This window comes from Anomaloglossus baeobatrachus, chromosome 4, assembly GCF_048569485.1.
Source record: "Anomaloglossus baeobatrachus isolate aAnoBae1 chromosome 4, aAnoBae1.hap1, whole genome shotgun sequence".
Taxonomy (NCBI): domain Eukaryota; kingdom Metazoa; phylum Chordata; class Amphibia; order Anura; family Aromobatidae; genus Anomaloglossus; species Anomaloglossus baeobatrachus.
In genome coordinates, this window is record NC_134356.1 from 403,048,539 (window position 1) to 403,076,275 (window position 27,737).

The 27,737-nt window shown below is 48.8% G+C and overlaps 1 protein-coding gene across 1 annotated transcript in view; it reads right to left on the bottom strand.

Moving 5' to 3' along the window:
• Nucleotides 1-21,618, bottom strand: part of LOC142301576 (store-operated calcium entry regulator STIMATE-like) — a 228,704-nt gene extending 207,086 nt beyond the window's left edge. The window contains exon 1 of the mRNA XM_075342599.1: nucleotides 21,407-21,618. Within this exon, the coding sequence (XP_075198714.1) occupies nucleotides 21,407-21,557 (151 nt within the window). The 5' untranslated portion in view covers nucleotides 21,558-21,618. The remainder of the gene's footprint in view (nucleotides 1-21,406) is intronic.
• Nucleotides 21,619-27,737: the final 6,119 nt, after the last annotated feature.

The following is a 27,737-nucleotide window of genomic DNA, read 5'->3' on the forward strand; positions in this document are numbered from 1 at the left end:
TGTCCGCCGGGGCTATGGATTCATCTATGAACCGGGCCTGGAGGCCGAAGTATTTATAGCCCGGCGGGATGTTAATGCTCACCTGCCAGAAGAGCACTCCGGTCGTAACCTGATGCCGAGCGACTTGGTTCAGTACACCCGGCACTGTGGGGAGAGGGGGTGGTTTGCGCTGGATGCAAAGTTAAGGGGCAGCCAGGAGGCCCGTGTGAGCACCGCACCCCCTCCCTCAGGTGATGTCGAGGACTCTGAGTGATGGCAGCGGGGCACCGTTGTCACAGTCCCCGTTGGGACCACCATTATGTGTTAAAAGTTTTAAAGTTGGAAGTTATGAGAAAATGATAAGTGATCAACCGAGGAAGTCATCTGATTGAACAGTGATTGGACCGGTCGTTGCCGGCACCGTTGTCCCTGAGGGGACCGATTGAAAAGTTGCGTAAGGGACTCCTTACGGACAAGCCCGTGAACTTGCAGGGCAACCACAAACTTGTGGAATGTAAATAAAAATGTTTTTGTTGCAGCTTACCGTTACCGCCTCCGGAGAGGCAGATTGGAGGAAGGGCCCGCAGTGGAGCAGGCTGGGGCCCAGCCACCACCGGAACCGGTGGCGATCCTCTGGAGGGGAAGGACAGATCCCGCTCGGGTAACTTGGTGCTGGACTGGGGTCAAGGGGTGCTGCCTGTTTCTTAGGGGCAGCATCAGGGCCAGGTTGCTTGGGTGGGAGAGAGCGGAAGCCGTAACCGTTTGAAACTGTTACTGTAACGTTTAAGAAAAGTGCCTCCCGTTGTGGGATGATGTTCTTCTACTTGTATTGTTTTCTTATCGTTTTCAGAAAAATAAAACCGGTGTTGGACGGGCAGCCCGCGGGCGGTCTGCAGTTTGCTAAGGGGGAATGTGGTAATGACATCACCACACCCTACACCCCGGTTAGGCACACCTAAGCTAGACCTGAAATCCTTGTTGCCTTCCTCCAGGGGCTGATGTCCACACCAGGGGGTGGAGCCAGGCGGTTGGTCTCCGCCCACCAAGGAGTTCACAGTCCTGGAGGCGGGAAAACCAGGCAGATTAGGTTTGGAGTTTGAAGTAGGAGGGAAAGTAGTGAAAGAGAAAAAGTGACAGTTTGAAAGCCTGAAGTTGGTCCGGGTGTGTGCCCCGGACCGAGACAGCAAGGTTAGCAGACGGCGGTGACCGTCTGCAGGAGTGGCCTATCGGAGGTGCCGTGAGGACCGTGGACGGGTGGTGACCCGGCGGTACCGGACCGGTACACAAGGAGAACTAACAACTTTGCTGCTCCCTGTCACCGCTCCCGGGATCCCCACACAGAGCAGCGGTGGTGTTACCAAAAATCATCACAACCGTGGGTGGCGTCACGGACAATATCCATAAATCCCCAAAACCAAACCCCTTTTCACTCACGGGCGAGGAGCGCCGCTCGAGTCCCCGGGATCCGGCCCATCACTCGAGCTACCGAGCAGCAGCGGCAGCCGGACCCGAGCAGTGGGAGAGCGCAGCGTCCCCTCCTCCGCCCGCGACACTGGGTTCTCAGCAACACTGAGATTAGGGTTCTAAAATACTGGGTCATCTTTACTAGGGCAGAGGTGGGAATGATTGACCTGTGCTCCTTCCATTGTCTGCTGTCAGTGTCTATCTGCCAGAAATAGCAGAGCATTGTTCTTAGCAGTCCCATAGACAATGAATGGAGCAGAGGCTGAGCATAGACACCTGAAGATATGGCTACAGAGCCTTAATCTCAGGATCACTAGAGATTTCCCTGCAATCAGCAATTTATCCCCTATCCTTTGAATAGAGCATTTACTTTTCACCTTTTTTTAGCAATAACTCATTAATACATGATTAGATAGCTGTTACCATTTTCTGACACAAAAAGGAAATTGTAAATGTAAAAGAATAGGCACCGATTCATGAAGACTGGGGTTCAAGCCACATTAATGAAGGGGCACAGGGGAGCAAGAGGGAAAACGACTCATTAAGAGGCACTGTGACACCCCTGGACTATCAGGTCGTTACAGGGTATTGCACAATCTGCCCTCCCGTGCAGTATTCACCTCTCTCTTGGTTATGGGTCCCTAACCAAATGGTGTTCCCTACATCAGCTAACCAAATCCTAGATACACCCTGCACTACACCCATCAGACACACCAGTGGACGGCTTGAGTGGAATAAAGTCGCTCACCTGGGGGGTCAGGGAGGGGAGAAGTGTGGTGAGTAGTCAGTAGAGAGTTGGAGAGTAGCCCTCGAGCTGTGAGGAGCTCTGAGGAGGTCGGGAGCGGGGACTCCCATAAGGAGACTGTCTAGGTGGCAGACGTTGGTCTGGGCCTAGAGGAGTTAGACCCTCGGTCGCAGGGGATCGTGGAAAGGGGCTCGGATCTGTCGAGCAGGACAGCCGGCGGCCTTGCACCATCACAGGGCTGGGGCCAAGGAACGACGGGGTACGTGGATCCTAGGTCGGGGAGTAGCTGCATGCAACCCGATGAAGGCTCTGCGGGTAAATTAAGACTCATTCCCAACCGCTCCAAAATCGGGGCACTAGCGTAACGAGGGGGATAGGACTTTCCATTCAAAACAGTCCAGAAAATCCCAAGCGTAAGCCCTGAGAGCAAGCTCGCACACTTAGCCACATTGGGGAGCGGGACCCGGCAAGTTTCATACTACCGGGACCACCAGAGAAGTAAACTTAGTGCCAGGAGGCAGGTCACGGATCACCAGGCAGCACCATTGGGGACGGGACCCGAACTAGCTGCCCTCAGCGGCAGCGGTGTCCAGAGATTTGGTTTACTCGGTTGTCGGTATCTGCTTAATGTACTGAGTGAGTACAAGAGTGATCCCTGCATCCCACGGCCTTATTCCCCACACACTGAGTCCCGGAGCATTCCCCCCTACCCGTGGAGGGTTCTAACACATTGCTGCCCCGTTCCATCATCCCCAGGTACTCCCAACTGCAGCGGTGGTACTCCTAATTACCACACACCACGGGTGGCGTCACAAACTCTATAATCCCCTGTAAATACCCCCTTCATTTGAGCGGTCACACGACCCCCGGGTCTGCAGACCCTCAAGCCACTGAGAACCCAGATCCGAACAGCTCGGCTGCTGCCACGGGGGCGGCACAGCACCACTTAATGAATCAGGCGCATCTAAATCTTACAAGTGGCGTGCATCTCTCTGCGCCTCACCAAAGATCTTACCCCAATGAGAGCCTAGAGTAGGATTTCTGATGTAAGGTACGCTACAACAGTTAAAGGAAACCTGTCACCAGATTACTCTTCTATAGGCTATGGCCTCCACCAGTGAACTCTTATATACAGCATTCTAGAATACTGTATATAAGAGCCCAGGCCGCTCTGTAGAACATAAGAAACATCTTTTATTATACTCACCTGTCGGGAAGTCGTGTCCGATGGGCATCGCTGGTCTCAGTCCGGAGCCTCCTCTCTTCCTTCCATCGCCGTCCTCTTTCCCAGCTCTGTGTGGATGACGCGACCTACGTTATCCACACATAGGCCTCCATTGTTCTCCTGTGCATGCACACTTTTTTGTGATCTGCTGCGGGCAGAGCAAAGTACTGTAATTCACTGGTTCCGGGGAAAGGACTGCCCGTGCATGTGCACTACAATACTTTGCTCTGCCCTCAGCATGGAAGAGAATAGTGCGCATGAGAGCAATGGAGGACTCTATAAGGATGACGTAGGATGCGTCATCCACCTGGAACTGGGAAGGACGACAGCGGTCAAAGTAAGATAGGTGAGAGTTGGGCGTCTCTGCTCTCGGTCCGGCGACTCCTATCAGACCAAATTGCCCCGCAGGTGAATATAAATAAAAGCTGTTTTGTAAGTTATACAGAGCACCCTGGGCTCTTATATATAGTATTCTAGAATGCTAAGTGCTGAGAAACAAGGAAGTGAAGGCATGGCATATTCCAAGGAGCGATGAATAAAATCAAAAAACCTTAATTCCAAGCATATTAAAAACACAGAAAAAACTCCAGCATGATAACAAAGACGCGTTTCTGGCGCACAAAAAGACGAGTACTGCAATCTCTGGTGCCGTTTTATTGAACACACTGCATTAAAGACTACGAGAAGCATTGGCGGGGGTAAAGATATAAATAAAGATAAATGTGCGCATGCGCCGATGCTTCTCATAAGTCTTCAACACAGTTTGTTCAATAAAATGGTGTCGGCAATCACAGTACGCCCTTGAGAGGATTCTGGCACCATTTTAATGAAGACCTGAGTACTGTGGCAATGCGTACGTGCTGTCAACAACAGCAATGGTGGCGCAGCATGATATTCAAATACACAAAAAAAATGGGGCAAGCCAGGAGGATGCCGAAGGAAGAATAAACATGAAGACCCGACCCACAAAGACCGGCTCATGTTGCACACATTAAAGGTCCAGTCACACTAAGCAACTTACCAGCGATCCCAACAACGATAGGGATCGCTGGTAAGTTGCTAGGAGGTTGCTGGTGAGATGTCACACTGCGACGCTCCAGCGATCCCACCAGCAACCTGACCTGGCAGGGATCGCTGGAGCGTCGCTACACGAGTTGCTGGTGAGCTCACCAGCAACCAGTGACCAGCCCCCAGCGCCGCGTGGAAGATGCTGCGCTTGGTAACTAAGGTAAATATCGGGTAACCAACCCGATATTTACCTTGGTTACAAGCGCACGCAGCTACACGTGCAGAGAGCAGGGAGCAGCGCACACTGAGCGCTGGCTCCCTGCTCTCCTAGTTACAGCACACATCGGGTTAATTACCCGATGTGTGCTGCAGCTAAATGTGCACAGAGCAGGGAGCAGCGCACAATACTTAGCGCTGGCTCCCTGCTCTCCTAGCTACAGCACACATCGGGTTAATTAACCCGATGTGTCCTGCAGCTACATGTGCACAGAGCAGGAGCCGGCACTGACAGTGAGAGCGGCGGAGGCTGGTAACAAAGGTAAATATTGGGTAACCAAGGACAGGGCTTCTTGGTTACCCGATGTTTACATTGGTTACCAGCCTCCGCAGAAGCCGGCTCCTGCTGCCTGCACATTTAGTTGTTGCTGTCTCGCTGTCACACACAGCGATCTGTGCTTCACAGCGGGACAGCAACAACTAAAAAATGGCCCAGGACATTCAGCAACAACCAACGACCTCACAGCAGGGGCCGGGTTGTTGCTGGATGTCACACACAACAACATCGCTAGCAACATCACAAAAGTTGTTCGTTAGCAGCGATGTTGCTAGCGATGTTGCTTAGTGTGACGGGGACTTTACGAAAGTGCAGTGCTTTTCTGCAACTTAAAGATTAAAGATATTTCATCAACTAAGCATCCGATCTTATTACAACAGATATGGCTGGATTCAGCATCTTACTACTATTATGGCACTGCCTTTACTTCATATAGCAAAATCCTGGTGGTTGGTTCCCTTTAAGCTGTTTTGTTTGTTATAATTGCTGGTATTCAGCAGACAAAACTTTATTGATACAGTCGTGTGCCGATCAGAGCATCTAATGCACTTAAAACCCATATGCATTTTATACCTACGGATTTTACGCATCTAATGCAATTTTATGGGGAAAATCTGCACATTACAAACTCAACGTACTCACATGTGAGATCGACAGTTTCACGTAAAAAAAATTACCAGACTACAGGTAAGTTTAAAAAGCATAAAAAAAAACCAATAGCACATTTCTATAAATCCCATCCACTTTTCTACGTTACTCCGGCTCCTTTTTTTACCAGAACCAATTCCGGAATTACGTGTCCTGAGTGCATGAGCAGTTATGTTTTGTGCTCTGGACGACAATGCTAATATGCAAGCGTAAGATTTCTTTCGATTGTGTGCCATTCACATCAATCAAAGCCAGAAGATGTCTTTTGGGGGCAAAGAGGAAGAACAAAGGCAGAGGTAATAACGCCCATCAGACTGGACCAAAAGCATTTACACACAGAGCGGGAGAAAATAAAAAGGTATTTTTGGTGGTATACAGGGGTAGTTGGGGGTTGATGGACACTTTTGAGTAATGTAGAATAGGCAGTTAGAAAGGTGGCGGCATTGGTTTACAAAGGGGGTGGGGAACCTTTTTTCAGCCAGGGGCTATTTGAAAATCTCTACCAACCTTCGGGGGCCGCACAAAATTATCAATGTGAAAATGGCCCTGGTGTATGTGGTCAAGCAATTAATTAACTCACCCCTACTGTGGTGGCTGGAGCTGCTTCTCTTTGGTGCGGCTGTGATGTTCGGTGATACTAATAATGTTTCTTCTCACAGCTACTTTTTCAAGTTTGTCTGGGTCTGGAGCACAGTCAACTCTCTGTCATAATAAGATTAGTAAATCATATACATCACATAACGAACGCTGTATATACACATCACAGGAGACACTAGGGGGACAAACTGTATATCACTTGAGGGGCTGGGGGCATATACATCACTTAGGAGACGCTGGGACTGCTGTATATACACATCACAGGAGACACTGGGGCACATACATCACACAAGGGGCTGGTGACATGTATATGCCCCCAGCCCCTCCTGTGATTTATATATTCCCCCAGCCCCTCCTGTGATTTATATATGCCCCCAGCCCCTCCTGTGATTTATATATGCCCCCAGCCCCTCCTGTGATTTATATATGCCCCCAGCCCCTCCTGTGATTTATATATGCCCCCAGCCCCTCCTGTGATGTATATATATGCCCCCAGCCCCTCCTGTGATGTCTATATGCCCCCAGCCCCTCCTGTGATGTCTATATGCCCCCAGCCCCTCCTGTGATGTATATATGCCCCCAGCCCCTCTTGGTGCGCAGGCACCACTAGAGAGGCTAGGGCGCAGGCACCACTAGAGGGGCTAGGGCGCAGGCACCACTAGAGGGGCTAGGGCGCAGGCACCACTAGAGGGGCTAGGGCGCAGGCACCACTAGAGGGGCTAGGGCGCAGGCACCACTAGAGGGGCTAGGGCGCAGGCACCACTAGAGGGGCTGGGGTGCAGGCACCACTAGAGGGGCTGGGGCGCAGGCACCACTAGAGGGGCTGGGGCGCAGGCACAACTGGGGGAGCATAGATATCAATGGTGGGGCTACACACAGCACTTGTGGAGCCCTGTCATCAACTGGGGGGGGAGTGGGGGAGGAGGGACACACAAACCTGGGGTGATACACAGCATTGGGGGGCACACAGCACTGAGGGTTGCACTCAGCTCTGGGGGGGAGGGGGCCACAAAGCACTGGACGGGGCACACAGCAGCAGAGGGCGGCTGCTAGACACACAGCAGTGCCGGACTCTCAGCACCAGAGAGCAGGCGCCGGACACGCAGCTCCGGAGGGCAGAAGGTATGCACGCAGCTCCGAGGGCAGAGGGCGGGCACACACACAGTTACGCTGTGAAGCTGCTGTGGGACGGAAGCGCAGAGCACTAAATCCACCCACAAAGTAAGTCCTGAGCTCGCTGGCACTGGCCAGTGGGAGAACACATTGGTACGCACAAGCAGCACATGTGCGGATTTAATGGGCCGGCGGCCCGCAAGATGGCGGTGGCGGCTCGAGCACTGCCTAAAAGGGCATTGCGGACCATATATGACCCATGGGCTGGAGGTTCCCTACCCCTGGTTTACGCACTAAACAAGTGGTGACAGGTCCCTTTTGCTTTACTGCCTGTGTTTCAACCAACTTGAGACAAAAACGCATGCGTCAAAACCGCATCTAACAATTAATGAACACAAAAAAAACACAAGTAAACTAAGGAGTGGAATTGGTGCAGCTTCAAAAACTCAAACTCTGATCATGGGAATGTAGCTTTAGGGCCCATTTACAATGCATTACAGTGTGAAATAACTACCAATAAGCAACAAGTTTGGCAGCTGGTAGTCATGTAATAGCGTGTTCACACAAGCCGCCCCCACTTCAGGTGTGCACTGAATTCTATATTACATCATTCAGTGTGCATAGGCTACTGTTGTTCTTGAGCAGCATCTAAGCGCGATGTGGTTTTGGTGCGATATTGATGCGTTTTTTTGCCAGAAGACGCAGATTTGGTGCAGGAGGCCTGTTTTGTGCAGCACAACAGTTCACTTCACTGGACGAGCGAGCATTTTGCAGACTGTTTCTCTTCCTGTCTACTGTGACAGGGTGTCCCTGCAGACATAATGCTAACTGAATGCTGGCTCCCCAAGATAAGTAGCAGTCAGCTGTCAATCATGTTTACATTCGGAGTAACTCTCTATTGACAGAGCAGAGCAGAAGAGAAGATGCTGCTCTGTCAAAGTGACTTCACTGAAAGCATGCGAATCCCCGGCAGGCTTGGTGTGTGGTGCCAGCCGGCAGAGATTGTTGTTAGATGGTAACAATCTACCTGTTCTAATTACTTGCCTTTAAAGGGAATCTGTCACCAGGTTTTTGCTCCTCCATCTGAGAGCAGCATAATGTAGAGACAGAGACCCTGATTCCAACAATGTCATTTACTAAGCTGTTTGCTGTCAGTTTGATAAAATCAATGTTTTCTTTGCTACAGATTTAGCAGTTAGGCTATGTGCGCACGTTGCGTTTTTTCCCACGTTAACGCTGCGTTTTTAACTGCAGAGTTTCAGTGCCAAATTGCATGCGTTTTGCTTCCCCATCAAAGTCTATGAGAAGTCCAAAAATTCAATGCGCCAAAAATTGCTGTGGAAAAAAAAAAGCAGCATGTTACTTCTTTTGTGCGTTTTAGCTGCGTTCTCCACCCATTGAAATCAATGATGTGGGTCAAAACGCAACCAAAATGCACTTGAACTGCATTTTTGTTACGTTCCGCATACTTTTTTGACCAGCAAAACGCAAGTCTTTTCAGTTTCTCTCTGTCGATGTCGGTCAATCTCCCTCTGTTTGTCGGTCAGTCTCTTTCTCTGTCAGTTGGTCGCTCTGTTTGTCTCTCTCTGTCTGTCTGTCCCTCTCTCTGTCCGTCAGTCGGTCTCTCCCCCTCTCTCATACTCGCCTATCCCCGATCACCAGCACGGCACTGCACGGCTGTCACAAAGCTCCAGCGGCCTTTCCTCTTTTGAAAATGCCGACCGCTCATTATTCAATCTCGTATTCCCTGCTTTCCCACCGGCGCCTATGATTGGTTGCAGTCAGACATGCCCCCATGCTGAGTGACAGCTGTCTTACTGGAACCAATCACAGCTGGTGGTGGACGGGTCTATATCGTGCAGTAAAATAAATAAAAATTTTAAAAAAAAAGTTGTGTGGTCCCCCCCCAATTTTGATACCAGCCAGGGTAAAGCCACACGGCTGAAGGCTGGTATTCTCAGGATGGGGTGCTCCACGTTATGGGGAGCCCCCCAGCCTAACAATATCAGCCAGCAGCCGCCCAGAATTGCCGCATCCATTACATGCGACAGTCCCAGGACTCTACCCGGCTCATCCTGAATTGCCCTGGTGCAGTGGCAATCGGGGTAATAAGGAGTTAATGGCAGCCCATAGCTGCCACTAAGTCCTAGGTTAATTATGGCAGGCGTCTCCCCGAGATACCTTCCATGATTAACCTGTAAGTTAAAGAAAATAATACACATACACCCAAATAAAAATCTTTATTTGGAATAAAAGACAAAAAAAAACCACCCTCTTTCACCACTTTATTAATCCCCAAACACCCATCCAGGTCCGGTGTAATCCACACTATGTCCCACGATGCTCGCAGCTCTGCTACATGAAGCTGACAGGAGCAGTCGCAGACCAGCCGCTCTCTGTCAGCTCCACGCAGCAACTGAAGTGAGCCGCACGATCAGTGATGACGTCACTCAGGTTGCCCGCGGCCACCGCTGGATCTTCCAACTGTGACAGCAAGTTGCCCGAGTGACTAAAGTGATCAGTGGTGCCGTTGTGACGCCCTGGGCAAGCCAGGGGTCACAGGTCATCACACCACCACACCCTACATCCCAGTTAGGAACATCAAAGCTACTCAAATCGTTGTTGCCTTCTTCCAGGGGCTGATGTTCACACCAGGGGGTGGGCCAGGTGGTTGGCTCCGCCCACCGAGGAGTACACAGCCCTGGAGGCGGGAGGAACCAGGCAGAACAGTTAGGGGAGTGAAGTAGAAGGAAGTGGTAGAGGAGCTAAGTGAAAGTGAAGTGGTAGTGGAGCAAAGAAGAAAAGGAACAAAAGTGAGCGTAGAGGGACCTGAAGGTAGTCCAGCTAAGTGCAGGACAGTGTCAGCAAGGTCAGCAACAGCGGTGATCGTCTGGAGGGGGACTGCTCGGAGGTTGCTGAAAGGACCGCGGTCGAGTAGTGGCCCGGCGGTCTGGAGCAGTATACGAAGGACAGTCAGCACCAGGGCAGGGGCCTCTCGGACCCCGGCAAGGCTAGGAGTCGCCATAATTTGCCGAATCCGTCAGTGAAGGGGACGTCGATCCCCCAACAACAAAGTCCCGATTGAAGGCAACAGTCCAACCATTGAGGAGAAACACCGCCACCGCCAGGGCACCAGTTTCTCAGGGCCAGCGCCTGCGGGCAAAGTAGGGCTCCTCCGGCACATATCCAAGCCGGGGAGTGGGTTACCAGTGGGAACCCATCGCTACCAACATAAGAACACTAGGTGCAGGTCAAAGGGACATCACCGTTACCTACTGGGAGAGCAAGTGCAGCCGTCCGTGGGAACAGTCTTTCCAGCCGTGTGGTTTACCGTAAAACTGTGTCAACGTCTCAGGCTGAGTGAGTACCACAGTGCCGCAAGGCACAGCGCTGCCCCCGCGTCCCTGCGCCCACCAGGCCCTGCACCTCCCTCACCATCACTGGGCCCCGGGATCACCAACCCCTACCCACGGAGGGGCAACACAACACCTGGCTGCTCCGCATCACCATTCCCGGGATCCCCATATTGAGCAGCGGTGGTGCTACAAAATCACCACAACCGTGGGTGGCGTCACGGACAATAAACAACCCCCACACCCAAAAACAACCCCCTTTCACTCACGGGCGAGGAGCGCCGCTAGAGTCCCCGGGATCCGGCCCACCGCTCGAGCCACCGAGCAGCAGCAGGCCGCAGCAGCCGCGGCGGCTGGACCCGAGCAGCAGTGGGAGGGCGCAGCGTCCCCTCCTCCGCCCGCGACACCGTCACTCAAGTTACCCGCGGCTACCACTCCAGCTGTGGCCGTGTGTAACCTGAGTGACGGCAGCGCTAATCGCGCTGCTCACTTCAGTCACTCAGGGGATTTGTGGTGACCGGTGAGTCCTTCACCGGTGACCGCTAATCAGGATGCGAGACACAGACAGAGCCGCGGTATGACAATGAAGTCAGGTGAAGTTCATCCAAGTTCATTCTCATTGCTCGACTCTGTCTGTGTCTGCTGTCAGCGGGAATGTAGCAGAGCTCAATTGCCGTGGGTGGGACCGCACTGCAAAAAATGCATGCAAAATGCATCTAAAACGCATGCGTTTTGGATGCATTTTTTTTTACAAATGCAGTGTTTACAGTTTTAGAGGGTGCGTTCTTTTTCGCACTGCACAGAACGCAACGTGCGCACATACCCTCATACAGAGTTCATTAATATGCTGGATTACCTGCAGCACACCAAGTAGTCCTCCAATGATAATCTCCTGCTGATTAAACAATGATTTTATCAAAACTTCACTAAGCAGCCCACTAAGTGAAACACCGGTGGGAATCAGGGTCTCTGCCCCTACATTATGCTGCTCTAAAGTTAGATGGCAAAAACCTGATGACAGATTCCCTTTAAGTACTTAGCCCCATAAGAATAAATAACCAAAGTCCAGGATATCTCCTTTAACCTTGCTTAAAAATCTTTGTTGTTGGCTGCACATCGCCCTGTGTAAACAAAACATGTTATGCTAAGTAGAATACAATCCTCTGCACACAGAACAACTGTTCTGTGCACATATAAGTGAGGCCGGCTAGCTACACACGCCATTGAACAACTGACTTATATGTAACTGATCGGTGATCGTTAACTGCTGCAATCGGCCGGTGTAAATGCAAAAAGTACATTTGCTAGGAGTTTGTTCTCCCCGTGTTTGTGTGGGTTTCCTCCCACACTCCAAAGACATACTGATAGGGAATTGACATTGTGAGCCCCAATGGGGGACCATGATGATCACATCTGTAAAGCTCTGTGAACTATGATGGTGTAAGCAATGCATAATAAATAAATAAATAAATAAATAAATAAATAGAGGAATATTAGGCCACTTTTCCATGTTAACAGTTCTCTTTGGTTTTCACCTACAAATACCGAGCAGAAGTCTGCTGTATGAAGGAGCGCTAATGTGAAGGAACTAGATAGGAGAATCAATGCACAGGAATCCAGTCCACCAGCCAGGTCAGTAATCTGCTAGATTGGAGGCCTGTGACTCTCCGTACCTCACCGAATTTCCGGCTCCTCTTTTGATTCAGCTTGATGTATGAGACTCACTGCCAGGCGAGGTTAGCCAATGGACCCTACCTACTCCTGTGAATCAATCCACCCATGTCCAAGCTCCAACAGGCATACATCTATACTGAAATCATTTGTATGAAACGGATATAGGAGCTTTACTAGTGTCAGCCTCAATAGATGCGGTCTGCAATAAATAGTCAGGATTCCATTGTGATGGCCAAAATCAAAAGCCTCCCCATACAGTGAAGTATTGTTTTACCAGCAGCTATCTCGTCTGACTCTTCTAGGTACTTAAGTACGCACTCTGCCGAGAGCTTCCGTGTACTCTATTAGGCTAGTTTCACACTTGCGTTGAACGGTATCCGTAGCATTGCATTGTGTGACGCATGCAACGGATGCGTTGTATATAGTGGCACAACGCATGCTACAGATCGTACAAAATAACGCAGTCCGTTGTAGTTTTTTTTCCTTGACTTTACACATCTGAGCATGCGCAGTTGGGTAAAGTCAGCTGCGTTAATGGAATCCGTCATATGACGCATTCTAACGGAATCCGCCACCATAGGCGTCCATTATAAAAACAACGGACGCCTAACGGATTCCTGCAGATTGCGTTTTTTTGACACTCCGCCAAGCGCAGAAAAACGTTACATGCTGCGTTCCATCCGCCCGACGCAGCGTCAAAATAACGACGCTGCGTCGTCCAGCAGATGCAACGCAGACACTTGCGTTACAGTGCGTCGTCCATACAAGTCTATGGAGAATAGCGCAGTGCGTTAACGGATTGCGCTATTCTCCATAGTGACAGACTGCGCTGAACGCAAGTGTGAAACTAGCCTTAGAGAGACGCTGCCAGACGTATCTGGAGGTGGCTGATTTTTAACAGAAAAGTTGGCAATCTGAAATCTGTAATGCCGGATTCTAAACTGCCTTGACCATCGTCGGTCATAGCACCCATACACATTAGACTTTCAGGAAAATCCATTGATATCAGCCATTGTTAGCTGAAAGTGTTTGAATGCCTTAAAAAGGTTGGCCACTACTTTTACATTGATGTCCTATCTCTATTTGGCTGGGGTCCAACACCCGGCACCAAAAGAGAAGCTTGTTGTTGGTACCGCCAACGGCAGCCGGAAATGCTCAGTTCCACACCTGCCCCGTATTCTGATGGCGGCTGAGGACGGGTACTGCACATCTGCCTCCTATTGATTTGAATGGGAGACGGAAGTGAAGCTATCGGCCGCGGTTTTCAGTTGAAATGGCAGCTGCGGAACTAAGCATTTCCGGCTGCTTGGCACCAAGAACAGCTGATCGGCAGGAGTGCTAGGTATTGGACCTCAGCAGATTAGAGATTAATGACCTACCCTAAAGGCCCATTTACACACAACGATATCGCTAACGAGATATCGTCGGGGTCACGGGGTTGGTGACGCACATCCGGCCTCGTTAGCAATGTTGTTGTGTGTGACACCTTTTTGCGATCAGTAATGATCGCAAAAAGGTGTCAAATCGTTTGTCGTGTACACGTCGTTCATTTTTAAAAATCGTTCCCTGTTTGGAACGCAGGTTGTTTGTCATTCCTGCGGCAGCAGACATCGCTATGTGTGACACCGCAAGAATGAGGAACAACATCGTACCTGCGGCCGCCGGCAATGAGGAAGGAAGGAGGTGGGCGGGATGTTCCGCTCATCTCCGCCCCTTCGCTTCTATTGGGCGGCCGCTTAGTGACGCCGAACGAACCTCCCCCTTAAAGGAGAGATTGTTCGGCGGCCACAGCGACGTCAGTGAATAGGTAATTGCATGTGACGCTGCCGTAGCGATATTGTTCGCGACGGCAGCGATCACCCCGTGACGCGCCACCAACGCGGGTGCTATCGCTAGCGATGTCGCAGCGTGTAAAGCCCGCTTTAGAATGGGCCATCAATGTAAACGTAGTGGACAACCCTTTTAAGTTGCCTCAGATCCCAGCCAATTACCCAATAGATACCAGACATGTACGCAGTTAGAATGAGGGAAGGGTTGAGCGTATAAGGCTATGCGTCCACGTTGCTTTTTACCTGCAGCGTTTAATGCCAAAATGGATGTGTTCTGCTTTTCAAGCAAAGTCTATGGGAATTTGGGTTTCTTGTCCGCACTATGCTTTTCAAACTGCAGCCTTTTGTGGCAGAAATTTGGGCAAAAACTCTGCTTTGCAGTGTAAAGCTCAAATGGCAAAAACAATTGACATGTCAATTGTTTTTGCCATTTGCGTTTAGAACTGCAAAGCAGAGATTTTGCTCAAAGTTCTGCAACAAAAAGGCTGCAGTTTGAACAGCATAGTGCGGACAAGAAACCCAAATTCCCATAGACTTTGCTTGAAAAGCAGAACACATCCATTTAGGCATGACCCTGGAATTGTAGATTCCGGCCAAAATTAAGCACACACACCCCTTTCTCAATTCCCCCTTATTCGCTAATAACCACTCAGACACCAATTTAACTTTTGGATAATTTTGGCCATAGCAGCCATTTATTAAACAAATACATAACATGTAAAAATTTGCATTGTGGTAAGGTCCTTAAAGCTAAAACCCTGGTGATTCACATAACCAAGCCATATAACCAAATTGCTCCCAGCCGTTACCCACACTGGCTCAGGAGCACCAAAGTGTAAGGGTTATTCCTTCATTAACCACCAAAAACACCCACGGGGGCCCCGACATACCCCGTCGGGATCCCCCAAAAATCACCAGGTGACCAACCATTCTGCCAATGAGGGGATCCATACCCGGATGGGTTCCCCGAACCAATTTAGAACCAACTTCAAGGACCCACCAATAAACCTGCCACAACGAGGGCACCTTGATAACCTTCAAGTGCCTGAGACCCCCCGCAATAGCAAAGCTCGCTCAATACCTCCCTGCAATCCAAGGGCCCACAATCAATCCCTACTGCATTCAAATGCACCCCATCCGCATACCAAAATCCGTCATCCTCACGCTCCAGCTCAAAATGCCGAGCTGCAACTCCCACGTTGCAGCCCACAAATTTTTGAGATAACCCTATTAACCTTCACCCGCGCCTTATTCAGCTTCTCCACAGACCATGCTTTCCGCCCAAACCCTTCTTGGAACCATGTCCCACCACACTATTGTCACGCCTGGAAAAGACACCCATAACCGCAACAAGTCATGTTTAATATCTTTATCAAAATGCGAAAAAGCCGCTCACCCAAATAAGTTCCTCGACGCATAAAACCAAAATGTCAGGGGGCCTGCCCAAATGGGCATAGTTATGCACCCCTTACCACACCGTATTCCACCCCATACCCCTGATCCCAAGCCATCCGACAAGAGCCCTATCCCTCTGACAAAACTAGCTGTCTCCTGTTCCTTCTCGTATCTGCTCTCTGTGCTCCCCAGTACACATTAGCATGGCCCAGGATCCAGACCAGGCAAGAAAAGGGGGGGGGGGGTCTGGAAAACAAAGCACTAACAAAAATACCAAGTAGCTCCAATACAAACAAAAAGAATGACACCCCCCCCCCTCGCCCCCTCTATCAGAACCAGTCTTCCGATCAATTGCCCATGAAAAACCATTGCGAACCCACGATTTACAACGCTGAGACTTCAATCGACCAATCTGTTTAACTGTCTCGGCAGGGAGACCACACCCAGAGGTTTCCATCCCCGCCCCAATACGAAAAGAATGCAACGCAAACATCGCCGAAACCAGCCCCAATGATCTCAAACATGCCCCAAAAAACACTAATGAACTAATATCTGGACAAAAAGACCCGTCCTCGAGACATAACAATGGGCCATCCTGACTCGGGTGGACCTTTGCAAAGCTCAAAACGCACTGCCAATGGCACATACCTGATGCCGTAACCTTTCCTAAACGAACCCGCCTGCCTGCCCCGACTTGATCCGTTTTTGATTTCTGGATCCAAAATTCGATCCCCATGCTCCAAAATTAGGACGTCACTATTACCCAAGCCCCCGGGGCACGTCATACTGGGAAATACCAATTCGCCAATACGCAAAGCCCCGAAAAACCGCCAACGAAAAGCCAACCGCAACACTGATACCTCAATGCAGATGCACAAACTACTCGCAATTCCCTACCCAAACATTCCAATAAGCTAAATAACACAGGCCGTCTACCATCACGCGGCCTACGGCCCCTATGCGAACCCTTCAATGCCTGAACTTCCCAAAAAATTAGCAAATCCTGTACACCTCGCAACCAGAAATCGAATGCCAAACCTGCAATCAAATGACTCAACTGCGTGGAAGACCAACCTGTTATCGCCACTTCCCCCAATTTTCCCAGGAACAGTCCTAACTGGGAATCCGCAGTCAGCATGCAACCACCCAACCACTACTCCCAGAGAACCCATGTGGCCTGATACGCCACCCACGTGGTACCAGCCAAACAGCCCGAATCAGTGGTCTTGCTGCTTGAAGACCACGCTCCAAAGCTGCGCAGGGGACTACAAGCTGCTGCCGTTCGCCTCTACCGCAAAATCCCGGAAACGATCTCACTGAAAACAAGAGAGGAAATCCGATATTAGGTTCTCTATACCTGTTACCTGAGCTGCTGTGACACGTATTAATTTCCAAACAAAGACCAGCTGCCGCCACACCAGAACAACTTGTGGGAGAATATGCCGAGCCGTTATTAATCGCCAGCACCACCCCCATATTGTCACAGTTGAACCGGATCTACTTATTCGACAACTGGTCCCTCCCCAAATGAAGTGCGACCATCATTGGAATTTTTTTAACAGCGACACATTCCTTGTCAACCCCTCTGCCATCCCACTTTCTGGTCACCAATCCGCACATCACTGACCCTGAAAAAAGGCCCTGCAACCTGAGTCACCCGCAGCATTTGTAAACAATTCCAATTTGAAATTATCCACTACCTCATCCTTAAGCAACGTACGACCATTGCCCTGCTCCCCAAAAACTCTCCCCAAACCAACAAGTCCGCTCTATGTTCCGCCGACAAACGTATGTATGGGTGAAGAGCAAGCACTCCAGCTGTAGCGCAAGCTAGCCGACGTGAAAACTCGGCCCATTGACATTACCTGACATGCAAAATTAAGTTTTCCCCAATGGTGATTGAACCTCCTTTAATTGTAATTTCCTAACCCGGCATGCCCTTGCTACCTCAACCTTAAGCGTGGCAACCTGTCGTCAGGAAGCCGAACCTCCCAAATCACTGAGTCAATTACAATGGCCAGAAAACAAATACAGGTATTTGGCCCAACAGTTTTTTCCCCAGGTGCCAAAGGCACCCCCAAAGCCTCTCCTTATCCATTCCATTGCTGCTAGAATGCTGGTGCCTGTGCCGAAACAGACAATCCCACACATCAAAAATTCATCCCGTTAAGGTACCAGTGATGCCAAACCAGAAACATCACGCCCCACCCATTCTAAAAAAGAACTAAAGGTTTCAACAAATGTGCGCGATACTGCACAACTCATTGGCAAGCAGGGGTCTCCAAAATAATCTCCCTTCCAAAAACAACCCAATAACCGAACACATTTTGGATGAACTGGTAAGAGCCGGAAAGCTGCCTCAATATCTGTCTATTGCCATCAACACACCCCTCCCACAACTTTTTACCTACTTTGTAACCTCATCAAATGACGTATACACCACCTAACGAAGCTCAGCCAGTATACCATCATTCGCTAACCTACCCCTGGGATGAGACAAATGGTGGATTAGCCGAACTTTACCTGGCTCCTCCTTGGGCCCCACCCCGAATGGTGAAACCACAAAATTAGAAAAAGATAGGAGGGTGACTAACTATGCCCCCCATTCTCCCCAACGCCACCTCCTTTCCTAACTTTCCACCTACCACCGCCACATGTTGATACACCGAGGGAGATCCCTGGTTGTCCCTGGAACTTCAAAAACAGGGGGAAGGAATCCTGAAACCCTCCCCGAAACCCAACCTCAAACTTCACCTTTGTCCCTATCAGGATCCCTATTTAGGTACGGAAGCATCGCAACTAAGCTCACCGGCGTCTGACTCTTGGACACCCCATGGGATGCTCCGTTACAATGGGTGCAGAGGTGTCCAAACAACGGCAAGTGGCACCGAACTTGCATTCCCCCTCATTAACTTCCCAACACGAACCTGACTTCTAAGACCCTGTCTGTCCGTACTGACCACTGGCACCCCAGCTTCCTGACCGGCCGGGGAACCCGGCCCCGCCCTGAAATGACTGCCCATATCTGGCTGCCGCCATCACCCGCAACCACAAACCTATATCCTTCTGAACCCATCTTATGGATGGATGGTAGCCATCCTATGATGACACTGCTCGTCATAACAGAACCAGGTCTACCCCCCATAAATCCTATAGGCCTCACCAATCTAGCCCGTATAGCAAAACAAATGAAAAAACAATTCTCTGGCGCCTTTTCGCCAATTACTCTTGCCCAAACTGCAACGCCTGCAACCAATTAGCATACGTCCGAGGACTCAAGTGCCATCGCCACTTCTCCACATCTACCTTCTTGCTATCGTCTTTCCCCCTTTGTCAAAATAAATTTTTGCCACCTCCTTACTCTTTTCTGTTTGAACTGCCACTAATACTGGGGAAGAGATACTCCCAACTGTGGACTCACTAGCCGCAATGACGGACGAATTAACCCAAGCCACCACTGGCGCCGGGGTTTCCCTGGCCCCCAATCCGTGCCCGCAACCGGCGAACGCAACTTAAATTCTGACAACTCCCCACTTAAAGCATTCCCCCTAACACCCCCTGGCACCCCCAATCCTAACCCCAGCTGACCTGTCACCCCCCTTACTGTGTACCTGACCAGCATGTGAAGACAAACAAGACATTGAATCATACTCACCAGGCTGCACAAAGGTAGAAACCCCGCCAGCCGCACCACCTGCATCCTGACGTCCCTCCAGCCGATCTAGCATGACTTGGCTCCTCCCATCTGACTCTGCTCCATTGCTTTTGCAGCCGCGCGGCCCGAGGCCCCACCGGCCGCATATCCTGGACCTGACGATCAGTAGCGCCGACCAACAGGGGGAGCTGCGTATTATCCTCAGGGCTCTCCAAGCACGACCCCCCCTGCTCCGCTCCATGTGGCCCCTCTCCCAGACAGGGCCTCTGTAGCCGCAGGCCCTGAATGCCAGGCCCGATGTATTTCCGACCGCAGCCGCCTGGCTCCGCCCACCGCACAGGGATCCATCCGGGATACTATCGCTGTAGGGAGGAGGGGCTCAGGGCGCTCGGCCGGTACATCACCAGAGCGCCCCGCCGCACCGCTGACGTCACACGCAGACAAGGCAGTAGCAGGCCCCGCCCCCCAACTCCAGCGCAGGCCTGCTAACCGCCTCTGGGCCCAGCCGCCCGTTAGAATTCCTCAAAGGCCGGGGCCTGCTGAACCTCTCAGCTCACGGCGTCCGGCCTGGAGGGTCCCCGGAGGGGCTTCTGTGGCGACGCTGGGCCCTGGGAGTCAGGTCAGGCAACAGCCTCTCTGGCGGTCCAGACCTCCGGGGGCGCCGCTGTTGTAGGGATGCAGTCCCTGCCCTCTCCGGACTTCCACCGGTGATCCCCGCTACAGTGTTCTGCAGCCACCTAGGGGGATGTTAGCCGGCAGCAGCTCTCATGCTCCAGGAGCTAATCCACAGACGGGGATGGGGACTCTCACTGGTGTCCCAGAGCGGGAAAAGTGCCGCTCCTCCCCCAGCTTCACCTTTTAACTGTACCCTGACTTACTCCCCCTCCCCTACCCGTGACACCATGACCTCCACTCCAATCAGTGTCATGCTGGCCTCCACACATGCCCGGGGTTAGGGGGGTCAGTGCTCCGGCCATTCTTTAAATGTTGCAGTTGAAAAACCAGCAAAAAAGCAGGTAAAAAGCAACGTGGACACATACCCTTAAACAGCCACAGAACAGTGGTCGCACTATGAAGTACTGAGTGGTAGTAACGCAGAAATTAATGTGTAATAATGAGACCTCATGCTGAGAACAGGTTATTTTTTTATGTACGAAAAAAACTGACCAAGTTTCATCGATTTTAGTCAGTTTCATCCAAGTTTTATCAGAGTTTGGTCCAAGAATCTCATCAGTTCTCCTGGGAAAAAAAAGGTTTTCCTGACTAATCGGACAGCACTCATATGCCAACCCAGTGAGATCCGATTTTTTTGCACAGACCCATAGCAGGCTAGACATACATTGCGGATTCTGATCTGACACTGGGATCAAACATCAGACATCAGACATGTCTTCCCGATTTTGTGTGGACCACTCTGCGGATAATCACAAACAAGTGAATGAGCCCACTCACTATAGGTACTAGCCATGAACAACAGAAAACACTTACGCAAAACACGGACGTCTGAATGAGGCTTAAAAAGAATGTTCACTTTAATAAAATTGTTCAATAGAAAGTTGGATTATTTAGTCAAAGTGTAAAATAAAAAAAATACGAAAATACACAAAAAGGTAACACCAGAATAAAGATGGTCCATGTAATAAAATTAACCTCATGGTGAATGGAAAACATGCAAAAAAAAAGGCAAAGCGACCTAGATATACTATACACAGATATACTATAGTACTGCAATGATGGACCGCAGCGAGGGGAGCAAGACTAACCGAGGCAGCGACCAGCGCTTCACATCTGGGGAGCTGCTGTGGTTTTCTATTCCCCAAAGAAAAAGTTAATAAAAGTTGTTCAATAAATTATTTGTTCCCTAATATTGCTCCAAAGTAACTCACCCAACAAAAAACAAGGCAACATATGGCCCCAGCCCTGAAAAAGCATCAGATGAGGCCACACAATAAATAGACCCAGTCCTGGAGGGGTTAATAGAGTTCAGCTGCAACAGAGATAAAGTAACCATGTATGGAACTGCAAGTCTCAATACAACCAGGCTGATAAGGGCATGCTGGTACCAGTAGTCCGCATATACCCCTGTATATGGCGACAGCCCCCCATGCTGAAAACACGCAGAGTCCATGGAGTATACACATGACGTCACACACAGAGTATACACTTACACATGAGAGTGCTGAACGCCACCACAGCCAGCACCCCCTGGATGAGCACCCCGAAGCGATCCGTCAGCGCCCCGTTATCACAGCCCTGAGGGGACGAGTTCACGAGGTCACTGGCATTCCTCGCCGTCCGTGGGACCCCGTGACCCTCCATGACCGAGGGAACCGGCCGTCTCCTGCGGTATCCAGAGCTAACAAAGGAAGGAGACCTGAGAGGAGGATGCACGCGCCCGTCCTCACCTCCCACTGCCCCGTCCTGAGTGCAGCCTCCACTTCCCTGAGGGCTGGAGCAGTGTACGCTCTGTGTATGTGGTAGAATCACACCGTCCCGGCAGCCATGCGGCGCTGCAGCAGCTGTGGCCGTGTACATACACAGGGAGCCGGGTCCATTGCTCATGTATAGTATTGTGGGTTTAGTAAAACTAAACACGATTTTTAGGGTATGTTGACACTGAGTTTTCTTAGGCCGCTTTCACACATCAGTTTTTGGCCATCAGGCGCAATCCGGCAGAAACATGACGCTGTATGCGTTTTTCCCCCCCATAGACTTCTGTTAGCGCCGAAAAGCCTTGCGTTCCATTCGGCTGTCGCCGGATCCAGCAAAATTTGCTTGTCCGGCGGCCGGAGTGAAGTGAACTTTCCTTGTCTCCGTCGAAAAAACGGATCCGACGCCGAATGGTGTTTTTTATAATGGAAGCCTATGGACGCCGGATCCGGCGCAGGTATCCGTTTTTTTAAACTGAGCATGCTCCGTATCAAAACGGATCCGTCAAAAAAACGGAAGAAACGGATGTAAAAAACTGATGCGACTGATCCGTTTTTTTCGCCGGATCGTGCCTGATGGCAAAAAACTGATGTGTGAAAGCAGCCTTAGGGCGCCGTCACACTGCGTTCTCCCCGTTCAGTGGTCCCATCGGGGCTTCCACCCACATAACTAGATTCAGATATTTGCACCAATTGGGTCATCGACTATAATGGTGGAGACGGAGTGACCATGTACTCTGTTGTGCACCATTTTTGGGGGTATAAACGTATTGCAGGTGGACACCTAGACGTAGTAGATTGCGACTGGGTATCAGCGCATATGTCTGAAACCCATTTTTCGCGAAGTTCGGACTAAAGCACCAACAGGATCACTGAACGGGGAGGGGAACGCAGTGTGAAAGCAGCCTTTACGTCACACAGCCTTGCGGATGGTGCCATACCTGCTAAGGCTTTTTTCACACTTGCGTTGAAAGGCATCCGTTGCTATCCGCCGCCTTGAGGAATTACGGTAACCGTTGCAGGAAACCGTTTTATTCCTCATAGCCTTCTATTAGCTACGGATAGCAACGAATGGCCTTGCGTTGCATCCGTCAGCCGACGCTGTGTTGCATCCGCCTGGCGGATGGAACGCTGCATGTTGCGTTTTTCTGCGCTTGGTGGAGTGTAAAAAAAACGCAACCTGCAGGATTCCGTCGGCATTTGTTGTTTTTATAATGGACGCCTATGGTGTTAACGCAACCATCTTTACACAACTGCGCATGCCCAGATCTGTGAAGTTAAGAAAAAAAAACTAATGGATTGCGTTGTTTTGTACGATCCGTTGCACCCGTTGTGCCACTATATGCAACTCATCCGTTGCATCCGTCACACAACGCAATGCAACGGATGCCGTTCAACGCAAGTGTGAAAGTAGCCACTGCAGGAAGACTCTTCAGAAAAACACTGGCACAGTTTTGTCTGAAGAATCCTCTTCAGTGTTTTACGGTAGCTGTGACGCCTACTAATGATGAGCAAGTTTCAAAACACTTGTGTTCGCTTTACTTATAACGAGAACTGTCTTGCTTACGCATTCCGAATAGTGTGTGCAATGCAAGTCAACGGGGAATACTGGCAAAGTAATGAGTATCTCGAATGCCGCACTATTCGTGCGAGTAGCAAATATTGCGAAATTTGGGTTACTCGTTACTTTGCTAGTATTCCCCATTGACTTGCATTACACACACTATTTGGAATGAATACACGAGTATTAGACAGTACTCGTTACGAGTATCACGAATCAGAGTATTTCGAAACTTGTTCATCATTGACAGCTACGTTTTTTTGTTTGTGTTTTTTACTATATGTCAGGTAGACAAAACACAAAGTAATATAGCAGCACTCAGTAGGCTCCCAGACATATGCAGACATAGAATATATGAAATTTACACTGCATTAAGGCTCTATAGAATATACTTAGAAAAATGAAGGTTGTTTGAATAAAACAAATGTCCAATTCTTCTATGCTCATCAACCGTGGCAAGGTGACCTTTCAGGTCTCTCATTATTATTATTATTTATTATTATTATAGCGCCATTTATTCCATGGCGCTTTACAAGTGAAAGAGGGTATATGTATAACAATCAATAACAATACAAAACAAACTGGTAAAGGAGGAGAGAGGACCCTGCCCGCAAGGGCTCACAGTCTACAGGGAATGGGTGATGGTACAATAAGTGAGGACACAGCTGGTTGTGCAATGGTGTACTGGACTTAGGGTTATTGTAGGTTGTAGCCAGGCTTGTTGGAAGTTCAGGTTCCTCTTGAAGCTCTCATGAACTACAAGTCTACAATATATGGGCAAATAGGATCTAGCACTAACTAAAAACCTCTGTGGCTGATGGGCGGAGAACACAGTCAGAATAGGAGGCTGTCTGCACCTCAACTATATACTGCAAAAAACAGCATCTCCAAATATAGCAAGTGTGAACAAGTACTAACCAGGTCACTTTGCTGCAGTTGATGGACATACAAGAATTTGCTAATTTTTGCGCAAAGAACCTTAATTTTTCTAAGTATATTCCATATATTCCATATATCCACACCTATCCCTTGCAGACTGAGCCCTCACGGGCAGGGACCTCTATCCTCCTGTACCAGTCTGTGCCTTGTATTGTTTATGATTATTGTACTTGTCCCTATTATGTATACCCCTTTCACATGTAAAGTGCCATGGAATTGATGGTGCTATAATAATAAATAATAATAATAATATAGCATTAATGCAGTGTAAATGTCTTATATCCTCTGTTTGCATAATTCTTGGTGCTTACTAAGTGCTACTGTATCTTTTTGTTTATTTTACCTGTAGTTTTAGCAGATAGCACCGTTTTAGCAGATAACACCTGTTCATACGTGTTATATTTAGAGATGCAGTTTTGTTATTTCTACATTAAATAGTGAAGGTGTAGAAAGCCTCCTATTCTGTGTTCTCCGCCCATTAGCCATAATGTGGTTTTTATTTAGTGCTAGATCCTAACTGCCCATATATTGTAGACTTGTTGTCCAGAAGAGGCATCACATTAGTATAGGATCACAGTAAAGAAAGGTTTCCTTGCCGCGGTTGATGGGCACACAAGAATTGGGCAATTTTTGCGCGAAGAATCTTAATTTTTCTAAGTATTTTCTATAGAGCATTAATGCAGTGTAAATGTCATATAGTCTATATTTGCATATGTCTTGGCACTTACTGAGTGCTGCTGTATCCCTTTGTTTGTGCTGTAGTTTTAGCAGGTAGCACCAGTTCACACTTGCTATATTTGGAGATGCAATTTATATGTAGAGAGTGACTTCCAAAAGGAGCCTGCCAGATGAATGGACCAGTTACTTTTTCACTACATTGGAAGCCTGAGATGGTTAAAAGAAGCTAAAAAAAAGGTGGAACATAAGAACATCAAGCCGTTCTGACATTGCATGTTCATCCTTTGTGGAGCTCTTTTTGCACTTTTTCAGGTGGAATCCAGGTGCATATCGGAGAGGACTTTGAAGCCATTACTGCACCAAACATTCACAGAAAAAATGCAGAACATTTCCTTACAATCAATTTAACTTGGCGGGTTATTTTTACATCTATTTTAACATTTTCATGGGAATTCTTGGTGGGTATTTGAGGCAGAAACATAAATGCATTTATATTTAGTCAATTGGAAGCAAAATCATATATTTTGGTGAAATTCATTCCTCCATTTCAACTTTTGCCTGCATTCACAGCTCAATGTGACACATGTTAATGCTGTTACTTTTTTTTTCCTGCTGTGATTCCTGCACGTAACCTTCGATCCTCACAAGATCTCTTTCTCTAGTCCCTTCTCATCTCCACTTCCTACCACTGCATCCAAGATTTCTCCCGTGCCTGCGCCATACTCTGGAATGCTCTGCCACAACATATCAGACTCTCGCCTACCTTGATAAGCTTCAAAAGGAACCTGAAGACCCACCTCTTCCGACAAACCTACAATCTGCCGTAACCCTCAGTCTGATATAACGCCGCACAACCAGCTCTACTCTCACCTATCCCTTGTAGACTGTGAAAATTGGCAAATTCTTGTATGCCCAGGGACCTCTATCCTCCTGTACCAGTCTGTGCCTTGTATTGTTTATGATTATTGTACTTGTCCCTATTATTTATACCCCTTTCACATGTAAAGCGCCATGGAATAGATGGCGCTATAATAATAAATAATAATAATACTAATTATTGTCCATAATTATAGATGTGGACCATGCAGCCATTTTGACAACATGCTCCTAGCCAGATTATATTGTTTATGTCTATTGAATATTGTTATATTTGAATATACAGTATATTGATTTTCTTTGTTCAAGAATAGATGTGGATTGTTGTTCATGGAAAAAAATAAGACATTGGGTGCAATTAAGCTCGGATCAAAAAAATAAATAAGACCGTGCCATATTTTCAGAGAAATACAGTATATGGTTAGGGGACCAGGTCCAAATTTTGTCCTCTGGCTTATACTACTCGAGTTAGGGGTACTTCACACACAGCGAGATCGCTACTGAGATCGCTGCTGAGTCACGTTTTTTGTGACCTCATTAGCGATCTCGCTGTGTGTGACACTGAGCAGCGATCTGGCCCCTGCTGTGAGATCGCTGCTCGTTACACACAGCCCTGGTTCGTTTTTTTATTGTTGCTCTCCCGCTGATAAGCACACATCGCTGTGTGTGACAGCGAGAGAGCAACAATCCTGAATGTGCAGAGAGCAGGAGCCGGCGTCTGACAGCCTGCGGTAAGCTGTAACCAAGGTAAACATCGGGTAACCAAGGTGGTTACCCGATATTTACCTTCGTTACCAGCCTCCGCAGCTCTCATGCTGCCAGTGCCGGCTCCTGCTCCCTGCACACGCTAAGCTAAGCGGTGTGCGCTGGTAACTAAGGTAAACATCGGGTAACCATACCCGATGTTTACCTTAGTTACCAGTGTCCGCAGCTTCCAGACGCCGGCTCCGTGCAAGCGCAGCGTCGCTTGCACGTCGCTGGGGGCTGGTCACTGGTCGCTGGTGAGATCTGCCTGTTTGACAGCTCACCAGCGACCATGTAGCGACGCAGCAGCGATGCTGACCAGGTCAGATCGCTGGTGGGATCGCTGCTGCGTCGCTAAAGTGTGATGGTACCCTTATGCAACTAGCAGTATCCACCAACAATGGTATTGTCCTAGACTAGAGAATTGGGTGTTTGCATTTCCCTGTGACCCTTTATCAAAATGTAAATAATTGTAAAAGAAAAGTACAAAAGTCCTATAATGTTAAGTCATGTAAAGTGATAATAGGCCAGTTCAACCATTTATTACTTGATAACATAATTATTTATTTGAATTTTGCATATCAGTCCAGACAAACCAGAATCAGAGAAGAAGTTGAAGCTTCTAGGCCAACATGCAAGTCTTCTAGATACAATGTGCTATATATACACCGTGTGCAGAATTATTAGGCAAGTTATATTTTAGAGGATTTTTTTTTATTATTGATCAACAACTATGGTCTCAATCAACCCAAAAGACTCATAAATATCAAAGCTTAATATTTTTGGAGGTTGGAGTGGTTTTTTTTAGATTTGGCTATCTTGGGAGCATATCTGTTTGTGCAGGTAACTATTACTGTGCAGAATTATTAGGCAACTTAATAAAAACCAAATATATTACCATATCACTTGTTTATTTTGACCAGGTACACCAATATAACTGCACACAATTTAGAAATAAACATTTCTGACATGCAAAAACAAAACCCCAAAAAATTAGTGACCAATATAGCCACTTTGTCAGTTGCTTGATCTGTTTACAATCAACATTGCGTGTAGCAGCCACCACAGCCTCCCAGACACTGTTCCGAGGGGTGTACTGTTTTCCTTCCCTGTAGATCTCACATTTTATGAGGGACTACCGGTTCTCTATGGGGTTCAGATCAGGTGAACAAGGGGGCCATGTCATTATTTTTCATCTTTTAGACCTTTACTGGTCAGCCACGCTGTGGAGTAGTTGGATGCATGTGATGGAGTATTGTTCTGCATGAAAAT